This window comes from Amphiura filiformis, chromosome 15 (assembly GCF_039555335.1).
Source record: "Amphiura filiformis chromosome 15, Afil_fr2py, whole genome shotgun sequence".
NCBI classification, from domain to species: Eukaryota; Metazoa; Echinodermata; class Ophiuroidea; order Amphilepidida; family Amphiuridae; genus Amphiura; species Amphiura filiformis.
In genome coordinates this window covers 32,611,721-32,623,880 of record NC_092642.1, presented here as the reverse complement: position 1 = coordinate 32,623,880, position 12,160 = coordinate 32,611,721, and the positions used below count along the sequence as shown (strand labels likewise).

The following is a 12,160-nucleotide window of genomic DNA, read 5'->3' as shown; positions in this document are numbered from 1 at the left end:
TGCCAAACAGTACCCTGCACTCCGACGTGCCATACAAACTTTGGCTCCCCTTTATCTTATCTTGTGATGCGAGCGAAGCAATCAGCAAATTGTGTAAAACGTTTCAAAACTTTTTTAGGACATGTTGTTGAAAAGGTCCATCGACGTCGGTGCCAAAATCGCTTGCCCCTCTCCCTTTCTGAGTATGATGAGGAAATTTGTTTCCCCCTTGTTGTCCCCTTATAATTCACCTAGATACACATAAAACAGTCGTCTTAGTGTATTTAAATAAAGGCACTTAATTTAATGCCCACGTGACCAGCTGGGCGCTGACATTACAGCTTCTAGACAGGATGTCTGGAAAAGTGACCTTTGGCACAGCGGCTGGTCTTCCTATGTATTTCAGTTGCAAACGCGGGATGCATGTCCAAATTTTCTAGCAAATTTGTCATTTTTTGCAACTTTGTAGTATTATTGTAAAAGTTTCCGTCGATAACTTTTTTCCCGTCGGTAAAAACTTCCACAATTTAGTTCTTAAAAACATACTAAAAAGCAGAAAAAAAATCCCCCAATGTGTAATTAAGTTGCCTTGTACATTTTCAGCAATTTTGATGATATTTTTCTGAAAAAATCCTATCTCTTAGCATTGTAACACATCTACTGATCACTTGGTGGTCTTGGTATGGCGGCGCCCATGGGTCACGTGGGCATTAAATTTAGTAAATTAATTAAATAGCTATGGAGACTGTAAAACTCAACAGTATACTGACTCTCGATATCTCAATTCTTACGGAGAGCAAGATATCGAGCAAGATATAGAGAGCCAGAAAACCTCAACTCGCAAAGGTTTTCTGGTTCTCAACCTTCGATATACATAAAAAAGAAGAAAATTTACTCCATGTTGATTCACTACAGTCAGTTTCGCCCTAATTTATATACATTTAGTTTATATGAGTTAAAATAATCGAACTGTCCAAATACCTCTTTGATATATAAATTGAACCCTACCTTTCGCGGATCATTTTCAAATTTGCCGTGAAGTTGTTAGATTCCAATATATTTGTTATTATAATGTTACCATAATATCTTTGGAACAAGAAAAACTTCTTAGGTGTGAAAGTCATTAGAAACTTTTCTTTCATGGCATTTTTCGAAACATATATGTAACCGGCACCAGGTTGCCTGGTCTTAATAATAAGGATGTGGTTTGAAATGTTAGTAGGATTAAGAAAAGAATAACTATAATAATATAGATTATGCTACATATAGGTAGATAACAGTGTTAACAAATATAAAAAAGAGAGAGCGAGTGAGTGAAACTTTTTAGGACTTAAGGTAATATCATTCTTTACCATGTTTAATATTTTGTTTGTTTTGATTGTGTCATTCTTAATTAATGCATGTAGGATTTTGGTTTCATATCAAATTATATTTCCATCTGTAGTGTAATTGATCGATCATGGTCATCATCAAGTAAACTTTTTTTCCATCACATTGTCTTTGAAACTATTTTAATAGATCGTGGTTTATCTTTAATTGGCAAAGGTCACTTATCTCATTGATCATGAACACGCCTGCATCCTTTGCTTCTCAAGTTTATATCTTCATTGTTTATTGTCTTCCTTTGTTAGAAGTTTTGAGTTAAGTACACTTTAGCAAAGTGATTCTTTTTATATGAGTGTGTATTGTTATCCTAATAAGTTAAGTGCGGTAGAATATTGCCACTCATCCAATTAAGTTGTCTTTTATAACACTAGCTTGAGATTGAATAGGTGATGTACTTAGAAATTATTCAAGAGAAATTTGTATCTCTTTAACAGGTTATGTATTGTTAAGATTTGTCATAAAGTAAATGCTTAGTTAGAGTTATTATTTATGCTGTTGTAGAGATGGTACTTAAGTGGGTACTACACCCCTCGATAAATTTGTGTCTATTTTTGCATTTTTCTCAAAAACTAATAACACAGTGGTAACAAAAGTTATGTATATTATAGGGGCAAGGAATCCAATTACTACACTGGAATTTCAGTGACCCATATATACTGAACCGCTTGTCTTGAGTCACTGAAATTTCAGTGTAGTAATTGGATTCCTTGCCCCAATAATATACATAACTTTTGTTACCAGTGTGTAATTATTTTTTGAGAAAAATGCAAAAATAGTCACAAATTTACCACATGGGTGTAGTACCCCCTTAAGTTGGTTTCAAGTGTTTTTCTGGTATCCTATAGCAACATGAGCGCAGGCCCATTCCCTAAGATCATTTTACTTCATTTCCATCCAAGTATCCAACATACTAACATGCTGTAACTACTGCTTAATATAGGTTCTCCATCTATAAAGTAATTTTACATCATGTTGTTATACTCCATCTGCATCATCTGAATTAAATAAAGAATTTATCTACAACTGCATTCAACCAGTCATCATCTTGTGCATTTTATTTTTGTGTAACGGGATTGGACATTTATAATGCCCGATAAGCCCAGAAGTTGAACAAAAAGAAATTACCCAATAATTATACGTAATACCCATAATTACAATCCCTTGTACCCTCGACTACCTGCTACTGTCCAATTAACGTTGAACAGTCCAATTAGAGAGCAGTACTTCGACACTCTTGCAATCAAACAATCAGTGGACAGGATTTGGGGACATATTCAAGCATAATCGAATCTGTCCCTGGCCCGATTTGCGCTCTAATCTGACCTTACTACTGGCTATCGTGTCATTGTTTTCTTTTTTCTTTTGTACACTAACTTAACCATTTTGAAACGTATGAGAAATCAATATGTTTTTAAACTGTTAATGGTTGTTAATGAGAGGAAAGGCTGTAATTTCTACCCAAAGGTGGACATTGTTCTACATAAAAGTAACAGTCAGAAATCATATTCACCCTTGATTTTATAGAGACACAAAAATACTTGAAACTGTTGTAATTTCCACAATGTACTAGTATACTTAAAAAAGGAAGAAAAACATTGAAGCATGAAGAGAATAAAACTACTGAACCATCTGTAAAATCGTTATGATGATGAATTTGACATTTTTGCAATGTTTACTGTCCCAACATACTCCTAACTGCTATCAGCAAAATTTGTTGTGCTTGTAAGTCAACTAAGCAATTTTGATTCAATGTCGTAATTATTATGCTACAGTAGACGTATAACTTATTTGTTGTTTTATACACCAAGGATCCAAATTATATAATATTTTTTTTATTAGATTCAAGATATGAGTATGATGGGGAGTTACTTATTGGCTTGCACTAAAGATGCAAATATACTCGAGTCATTTGCGAGCAGATTTTCTGGTGTGTCGTATTCAGCTATTTGCCCTTCATTGAGAACCACTATAGTATCAGACTTCAGTATGGTGGAAACACGATGCTGAAATAATAATAATAATAATAATAATAATAATAATAATAATAATAATAATAATAATAATAATAATAATAATAATAATAAAATAATAATAATAATAATAATAATAATAATAATAATAATAATAATATTTATTTGAATTACCAAAATACAAACAATATAAAACAACATACAAGCAAGCAAAATAATTCAGTAAAGAAAAATAGACTTGTAAGTCCAAACACAGAGTGCTTTCCTTTCCTGTTACAAAATATAAATCATATATAATAGAAAACACACAATTTAATACAAAATTAAGTACGGCTGTCGTCTTAACCACTAGTAACACATGTTAGCATATCTATGACACTAAAAAGGTGCCAAAATCTGATTTTTTTAAATGATTTTACGATCCTCCGGAAGGATGGGCAAATTACTGAATATGCCTTTATATTGATTTATATTTTATCCGAGTTGTTTCACTTACAGCAATGGTGATTACAGTTTTATCCCCAAATATGGACTTGACTGTATCTTGGACTATCGATTCCTGTCAAAATGCAAGAAGAAAACAACAGCAAAACTAACTAATTATAAAAGCATACAAACAAACAGTGTTATTATTATAATTGAATTAGTACTAACATAATGATTTTGGTTCAACAATCTTACAAAATTTATTTATTTATATATTACCGTATCATAGTCAATAGAAGCAGTGGCCTCATCCATGATCAGAATTCTAGAATTACGAAGGAATGCACGCACTAAACAGAACAGCTGACGTTGTCCTACACTGAAATTTTCTCCTCCCTCTGATACTTCATAGTCTGAAAATGGTAAAAAATAATTTCTTTTATCGAGTACATTGGACTCTCTATAGAATTCGTCGGCGTATCATAAAAGCGACTTACAAATAATTTTTTTGTCATTTCTGGCGTGTTTGACCCCAATTTCTTTTGCATGCAATTAGTCAGGTTTTTGAAGTTGGATAAAAAGAGGCTCAAAGAAAGAAACCTTATTTTTGCTTCCCCGCCCGAATGGCTACAATATTGAAACAAATATTTCGGTAGATTAAAGGGCCATTTTGTGATTCTAACATCCTGATATTATAGATATCAACAAAACTATTTTCCCAAAATTTCAGTTGATTCGTACATTGATCTTTTTTTAGAATGAGTAAGTATAAGGATGAGGCTGTGGCACAAAGTGCTCTTTTCAGGACTACTATTATAATACGTTCCAGCTATGATGACATATTGTGACGTCACGATGGACGATTCTATTCACTGTCAGAGGAGGTTTGTGGATGTAAATGCAATGGAGCAAATAAACATGTAATCTATACAGCATTGAGTTGCAAAGAATTGGCGCATGTCTCATCAAATCACTCTAATTATACTTTGAAAGTAACAGAGGTGTCATCGAAGTTAAAACAGATAAGACATTGACATTTTGTTTAATATGATACCTTTTAATGTTGAATTTTAATTTTATTTTACAAAAGTGACCAATTTTACCACTTTGCAACATGTTATAGACATCAAATAAACTAAGTTTCGGGTACGTAAAGGCGTACAGTATAAATTTATGAAACCAAACACTAGTGGAAAATTTGCAATGAGAATTCTTTCAAAACGATGAGAATTGGACAAAAGTATGAGAATTTAAAAATTCTCATTCAAATGAATGAGAAATACCAATTAACGTGTCAAACACCTGTCACATTGTTTTAAATGAGAAAATTAACCACTTGTGACAGGTTGTTGGCACGGTAATTAATATTTCTCATTCATTTGGATGAGAAAATTTTATATAAATGAGACAATTTTAAATTCTCATACTTTTGTCCAATTCTCATCGTTTTGAAAGAATTCTCATTTTAAATTTTCCACTAGTGGTAGCTAAGCTCTGACCTACTACACAAATGCCAATTTTGGGCGCAAAATACAAGTTTCAACCGTCATTCTGATGTGCTAATTTGATGGGACACTTCACCAGTTCAATATGTTCAATGACCATCCCCGCTCCCCTTATTCAATGTTGTATACTAGTTGCGAATGTACATTCCCCCATCCCCATTTTTCAATGTTGGAAGACTGTAATGTAGACATGATGACGATGTTGTCCAAATCAACATAAAGCAGGGTCACGTGACACAAAGTTTACATGGCGTATTAGCTTAGAATTTTGTTTTCGTTTTTTTTTTTTTAAAGTTATTAAGCATATATAAAAATTTTAAAAAACGATTTTGATTAAAATTTATTTTCGAGTCCCAATTTTTTTTTTTTGAGAAAAAGGCAGTTATGTGATTTTTCTTCCATGTATGACAATGTTAAAACTATTTTTGCTGTTATCCGTTTGTCAAAATGGAAACTCGGATGGCTTTTAAAATACAGTACCACGTGCCCAAGGATATGATGATTGATATAAAAAAGTTCGAAATTTACCATCAAAATCCGTAATATTTTTCATTTTATACCAAGAGAGATTTTCCAATTCAGAACAAAATATTTGAGCCTCATTTTACAAAAAATGTCATTTTTAAGCTGTTGAAATTCACAACGGAAACAAATTTCGTTCCTTCAGGTTGCAAGAGATACGATGTGCATAGAAATGGTCAAAGAGTGTGCTTTTCTAGCACTTTGGAGAAAATCATTTTTTCAACTTAATGCAGATATCCCGTTTTGTCGGTAGGCCTATACATTTTCAAACATTGAATATGGATAAACTAATGATTGATTATCGATAATCGATAATTGAGTATCGATAATCGATAATTGATTTTCGATATTCGATAATTGATTATCGATTATCGAAAATCAATTATCGATTCTCAATTCCCCCTCCCCCCCCCCCCCTACCCAGAAGAAGATCATCCTTAGCGATTCCTAGTTTTGTCGGTTGCGGAGGCCTATACATTTTTCAACATTGAATACGGATAAATTAATGATTGATTATCGATAAATGATAATTGATTATCAAACTGATATTGAACTGGTGAATTGTCCCATCAAATTTGCACTTGTTTGTAGCTAATAGCACATCAGGATGACGGTTGAAACTTGTATTTTGCGCCCAAAATTGGTATTTGTGTAGAGGTCAGAGCTTAGCTACCATTAGTGGAAAATTTGCAATGAGAATTCTTTCAAAACGATGAGAATTGGACAAAAGTATGAGAATTTAAAAATGTCTCATTCAAATGAATGAGAAATACCAATTAACGTGTCAAACACCTGTCACATTGTTTTAAATGAGAAAATTAACCACTTGTGACAGGTTGTTGACACGGTAATTAATATTTCTCATTCAGTTGGATGAGAAAATTTTATATAAATGAGAAAATTTTAAATTCTCATATTTTTGTCCAATTCTCATCGTTTTGAAAGAATTCTCATTTTAAATTTTCCACTAGTGAAAGACCGTAAAAACATAATACTTCTCGATTTCCCAGTAGAAGCAATCAATAAAATCGAGAGACATGTCTGGAAGATTACCAAGGCCCGCATCCAGTTGTGATACCACTTGTCCAAGCTTCACCGATTCCAACGCATTCCATAATTCTTTGTCAGATTTAGATCCTTGTGGATCAATATTATCCCTGCATATTATAAATAAACAAAGATGAAAAACAAAGAACGATAAATAAAGTAAAATGAAACCCAAAATAGAATACTATTAACATAATTTATCCGTTGGGAGCACGGCGCGCCGCGGCGGCCGAGCGGAACGGGCTCCGACTCATAATCGGAAGGTTGCAGGTTCGAGCCCCGGCGAAGCAATCACGTTGTGCCCTTGAGTAAGACACTTTATCTCGATTACTCCACTCCACCCAGGTGTATAAATGGGTACCGGCATTCTTAAATGCTGGAAAGGTAACATAGGTAACGCTGTAGCAATCCCCCTATAGCAAAATTACATGGAGGAGTCTGGCCCAATCGGGGGCACTCCGATAACTGTTTATACAGGATCGTCTCCGTTTTATCCGTAGGCCTACTGAAGCGTGATATCATTCTAGTCATGAAGGAAGAACACTGAATAAACGGTATCAATAACTTTAAAAAAAAGACAAATAAAATACCGTAAGAATTCGTTAATAAGCATATGTGCATATTAACGGGTTGCTCGGACAAGAACGAATTGTTACGGTAGTTTGTTCTCATTTTTTACAAATATCTGCAACGCAGATATTGGTAAATTCAAAGAAAACTAAATAAAAAAGTTTAACAAACTACCGTCACAATTCGTTCATGTCCGAGCAAGTCGTTATAGGGACATTTTTACGGTACCCAAGTAACGCACCTGATAGTTCCCGTGAACAAAATAGGATCTTGTGGAATAATGCAGAGCCGTTGGCGCAGTGTCCGTAGAGAGATATTGGCAATGTCTTCACCGTCAATAACAATACGACCTGTAAATTGAGCAATAATTATATTCCTACTAAGACATACAAGCAAATAACATGGACCGATGCAATAGTCAAATTTAGTCTTAAGGTTAGAAAAAAAATATAGCACTACAATATTTGAGCATTCGGTGAGAGCAAAGTAAGAAATAGGCGGTCATTGAGTGAGAGATGACCCCATTGGGTGAGAACATAACCATTTATTAAAATATGGGATTTGGGTGAGCATGGCGAGGGCCAAAACAAGTTTCACAGAAGCCTTAAACATCGAATTGTTAGTTCTAAATAGCTTCAACTGGCTTGTGTTTTCAAAATAAGTTCTGTGATAATGAAAGTTACTATTGAAATCGAAAAAACAATGTATCATTTGATTCATTATCCAGATCTTGCACTGTTAAAAAACTGGAAGTTTGTATCTCTAGTATAGGTTATGGTTAACAAACAACAAGCTAATGCTGAACGATGGAAAAACAGAAATCATCCACATCACCTCGCGTTTAGAAGAAGAATTTGCTATCATAGAACATCAGCAGTGGTGTAGCTAGGGGTTATGGCACCCAGGGCTAGGGATACATAATGCTGCCCCTCCCCAATCCTTGACACAAATACGCGCGGAAAGCGCGAAAATCTGTACAAATAGGGCATATCACTCATTAAGTTTGGTTAATTAATGAAGTTGAATATCGGTCTAAAAATGATCTCTCAAATGATTTGTGTTGAAATGCGCAAGAAGCGCACGCAAATTTGACTCTCATCGCTAGGATGGGGGCAAAATCGATTCTGAATTGGTCAAATCGGCGCCCCCCCCCTAAGAGTGGCGCTCAGGGCACGTTCCCCCCTCGGTCCCCACCCCCGTCGCTGCTTCACTGAACATCAGGAGAAGCCAGTGTTTAATGCTTTAAAAACAGCCATAAATATCTTTCTGAGAGCATTATTTTTTACTTATCTTTATAATTCTTTTAAAATTAAAATTAAAATTCGCACTGGGGTTAGTTGATGCCTGAGAAGTTAATTTCAGGTCGATAGGACTTTGCTGCAACTTTCAAGTCTTTGATTACTTACATTCAAGTGTACGCTGCGGCATCAATGTTGGGATCATCGCAACAAATCAGATGTCATAATGCGCAGAAATAAATTTTGCTTCGACTGCATATCCAAATTTTGGTATACGATTAACCGTTATGGAATAATGCCCATTATTTAAAGGGGGTAATTACTTTTTGGTAGATGTTTATTGTAATACTAGTTGGTAGAGGGCATACCTTTATAAGTGTCTATCACTCGAAAGAGAGTCAGAGTTAGAGATGATTTACCACTTCCTGTTCGTCCACAGATTCCAACCTAAAACAATAATTGAGCGAGATTTACCTTAAAAGAGTATTTCGGGATCCATATCCTCCAAAAAAGTTGAGCTTTTTTTTTTATCAAGATTTGGCCAAATTTGAAATTTCACCTCTGCATAAGCGGCCATTTTGGATTTATGCAAATTTGGTACTGATCCACTGCTTGGATGTTTGACTGTGGACAATTGATATGTTTTTGCGTAAGCTTTTTGGAGATGGATTCTGTTGCAATTAGTGTTAGGTAATATTTTAATTTGACTATCCTATATTATACGAATAAATCCTACACGTCAACAAAGCCAAGTAGCAAATCCACAAAAGCTATATCAACGGACGGATGGTAGTTATTCAGCAATATGGACTATTCTTGAAATCTTCTCATAAAAATGTAATATTCTTGCAAAGACTGAATCTCATATAAAAACGTTTCACGTTTCCTTCGAGAAGAGAATTGCATAATTGTTATATCTACAAAAATATGTTACCTTTTCACCTGGCGCTATGTAGAGATTCACGGATCTTAAAACGGAAGGCAAATGGTTTGCGTATCGTACATGGATATCTTCTATCATGATTTCGCCTCGTTGAGGCCAGCTTCTAGCTGGTTCTTTACCTAAAATGAGATGTAATGAAATTACAGGTTTTCATCTATTAATAGGGTTGTTGGGAACTGTACAGCACAAGTGACAATTTTGGTAAATAAAAATATATTAATTGACATCTTTTACATTAAAGTAGTCTCACAACGTACAATTTGTTGTAATTGGATTAACATTGGGCGCCTCTTTAGACTAGACAATACGGTTAAACTTAAGTTAGTAGAAAAGGGTCTAATTCGACTAATTAAAATTAGTCATGTAAGATATAATATTGTTATTCAAGAAAAAAAAAGAAAACTAATGCTGAAATGAGGTATTTGTAATGCTAAAAGAACCTAAAAGAAAAATTGAAAACATTGATTTGTATCATTTCATCTTATTTTTGATTAATAATTAGTCATTTAATGTGTAATCTTCCCGTCTCAGCCATAAAAACTGACGTTATACTTGCCATTAACATTAATATGGAGCAATAAAATATTTTCTCACCTCCTTTAGGTTCATTAGGTAACTCAGTATAATATTGAATTCTTTCCACCGCATTCATCATAATCTCAGTATCAGCCGAATTTTGTATCGTGTTCATTAACAGCACTGGCATCTGTGTATGATTGAAAAGAGTTACAAGCTTAGTAAGGAAGAAATTAATCGATTTTAGAATTCAAAAAAAATTAAAACACATTTTAACCAATGCCAACGGTTACGTTTTTTTGATGTCTAGCAAATCAAGATTATGGATGTTTTGGGTCAACAAGTAGTGGAAAATCAATAATTCTGGACTCACCAACTATTTTTTCGGTAACATTGCAACCCGTTTGTCGGGTCTTCATCAAACTGTGCAGAGACTTGAATGATGGTTTGATAAAATGATAGTAATCGGAGAGGAAGTTGTGAAACTAGCTGTACCCAGTCTGTCTTACGTTACGAAGGAGATACAAAACCGGCTTTTAAAGCTCGCTTTAACAAGCACCGAAGAGAAAGCTTCAACGAAACCAGGACTCTGTAGTCTTCACCCACTCAAAACTCTCTGGTCACCGATTCAAACCCGATGACAACATCATCTTCGATAAGGAGGAGATATGGTTTGAGAAGGGAGTTAAAGAAGTCATCCGGGAAAGAGCCGAACAGCCAGCACTCAATAATGGAGGTCTCTGTTTCGTACTATCACATGCCTGGGACCCCGCCGTGAACTTTTTCGCCATCACGTGACCAAACCATCAGTCTAGTCTGCACAGATGAACGGGTCGCAACGTTACTGAAAAAAGAATTTGATTCATATTTTGTCTATCTACAGTAAATCGTTGCATAAGTTGTACAAAGGAAATTGACTTACCACGAAAGTAAAGAATAATACCAACCCAACCTCACTAACGTGTAATCTTCCCGTCTCAGCCATAAAAACTGACGTTATACTTGCCATTAACATTAATATCGCTGTCAGAATAGCCTGAAAAAAAAACCCCAATAGTAATGTTGCACAGTATAATATTCTATTATACCCGTGGCTTCATAATGTTGTGTGCAAAAAATTCTTGCAAATTTATTTGCTTGGAAAAAATATCGTCACATTTGTATTTATGTTACGTTTACAGAACAACATTACAACACAGTGGCCGATGGAGCCTATGAACACGTCATAGTCATATATAACTCGCAAACGCAAAATTGGGATCAACTGAACGTTTGTGAATAAGCTTTATGAACTGAAACATATATACCATAAGAGGATGTTAGAATCACGAAAAAAAGTGCAAAAAGTGGAAGGGGCAAAATATACCACGGGGATGACACCCCACCCAGGTGCAATGGGAAGCTGTTAGGGGTAGTCACAGCCGTTGTACTGATGGACCCTGCGCCACTTGTAGACTGCAAACGTGGTTCCGACATATTCTAATGACGGCGGAATAAATGTAAAGCGTTTTGAGGCTGTTTACGGCATAAAGCGCTATATAAATATCTACATTTATTTATTTATGACAATCTAAACCCAAAACGCGCATCATTACTTGCTCACTGACCCCTTGGAATAGTGCATTGTGTGATGTGTGAAAATAAATTATGGTAGATTTTATGATTACCATAACGATATCAAAGTTACGTACCAGTGTGCTTCCTATCCAACCGTTGCACGCAGATAGGTACAGGAAAGCGGTGTTGTTGACATCGATCCTCCTTATCAGTTCGTTAAATAGTCGCTCTTGTGCCCTAAGTTTAAGAGATGCAAAATTGGGCATAAAAGCTACTATTCGTAACAGATAGATAAGAGCCGCATTTTGTGTGCTATTCTCATTTTTCTTGCAATGACAAAATGCTTGAAAAAATAGATTCTGACAATTCAGAACCAAATTACGTACCTATGGGAACAACCCAAGTCCGAATGGCGAGCCGAAGGGTCATTAGCCTGAAAAGGGTTAAAGACAGCAGGGCATTGTAGGTTAGGATTAGGGTTAGGATTTAAGCTAGTGTTAG

The 12,160-nt window shown here is 34.9% G+C and overlaps 1 protein-coding gene across 1 annotated transcript in view; it reads right to left on the bottom strand.

Moving 5' to 3' along the window:
* Window positions 1-3,008: 3,008 nt before the first annotated feature.
* The window catches only part of LOC140171523 (ATP-binding cassette sub-family C member 9-like), a 54,116-nt gene continuing 44,964 nt past the window's right edge, over window positions 3,009-12,160 (bottom strand). The window contains exons 23-32 of the mRNA XM_072194792.1: window positions 11,794-11,896; window positions 11,025-11,138; window positions 10,181-10,292; window positions 9,578-9,705; window positions 9,012-9,090; window positions 7,647-7,755; window positions 6,842-6,945; window positions 4,041-4,174; window positions 3,832-3,894; window positions 3,009-3,368 (exon numbers count right to left, since the gene is read on the bottom strand). Coding sequence (XP_072050893.1) covers window positions 3,231-3,368; window positions 3,832-3,894; window positions 4,041-4,174; window positions 6,842-6,945; window positions 7,647-7,755; window positions 9,012-9,090; window positions 9,578-9,705; window positions 10,181-10,292; window positions 11,025-11,138; window positions 11,794-11,896 — 1,084 coding nt within the window. The 3' untranslated portion in view covers window positions 3,009-3,230. The remainder of the gene's footprint in view (window positions 3,369-3,831; window positions 3,895-4,040; window positions 4,175-6,841; window positions 6,946-7,646; window positions 7,756-9,011; window positions 9,091-9,577; window positions 9,706-10,180; window positions 10,293-11,024; window positions 11,139-11,793; window positions 11,897-12,160) is intronic.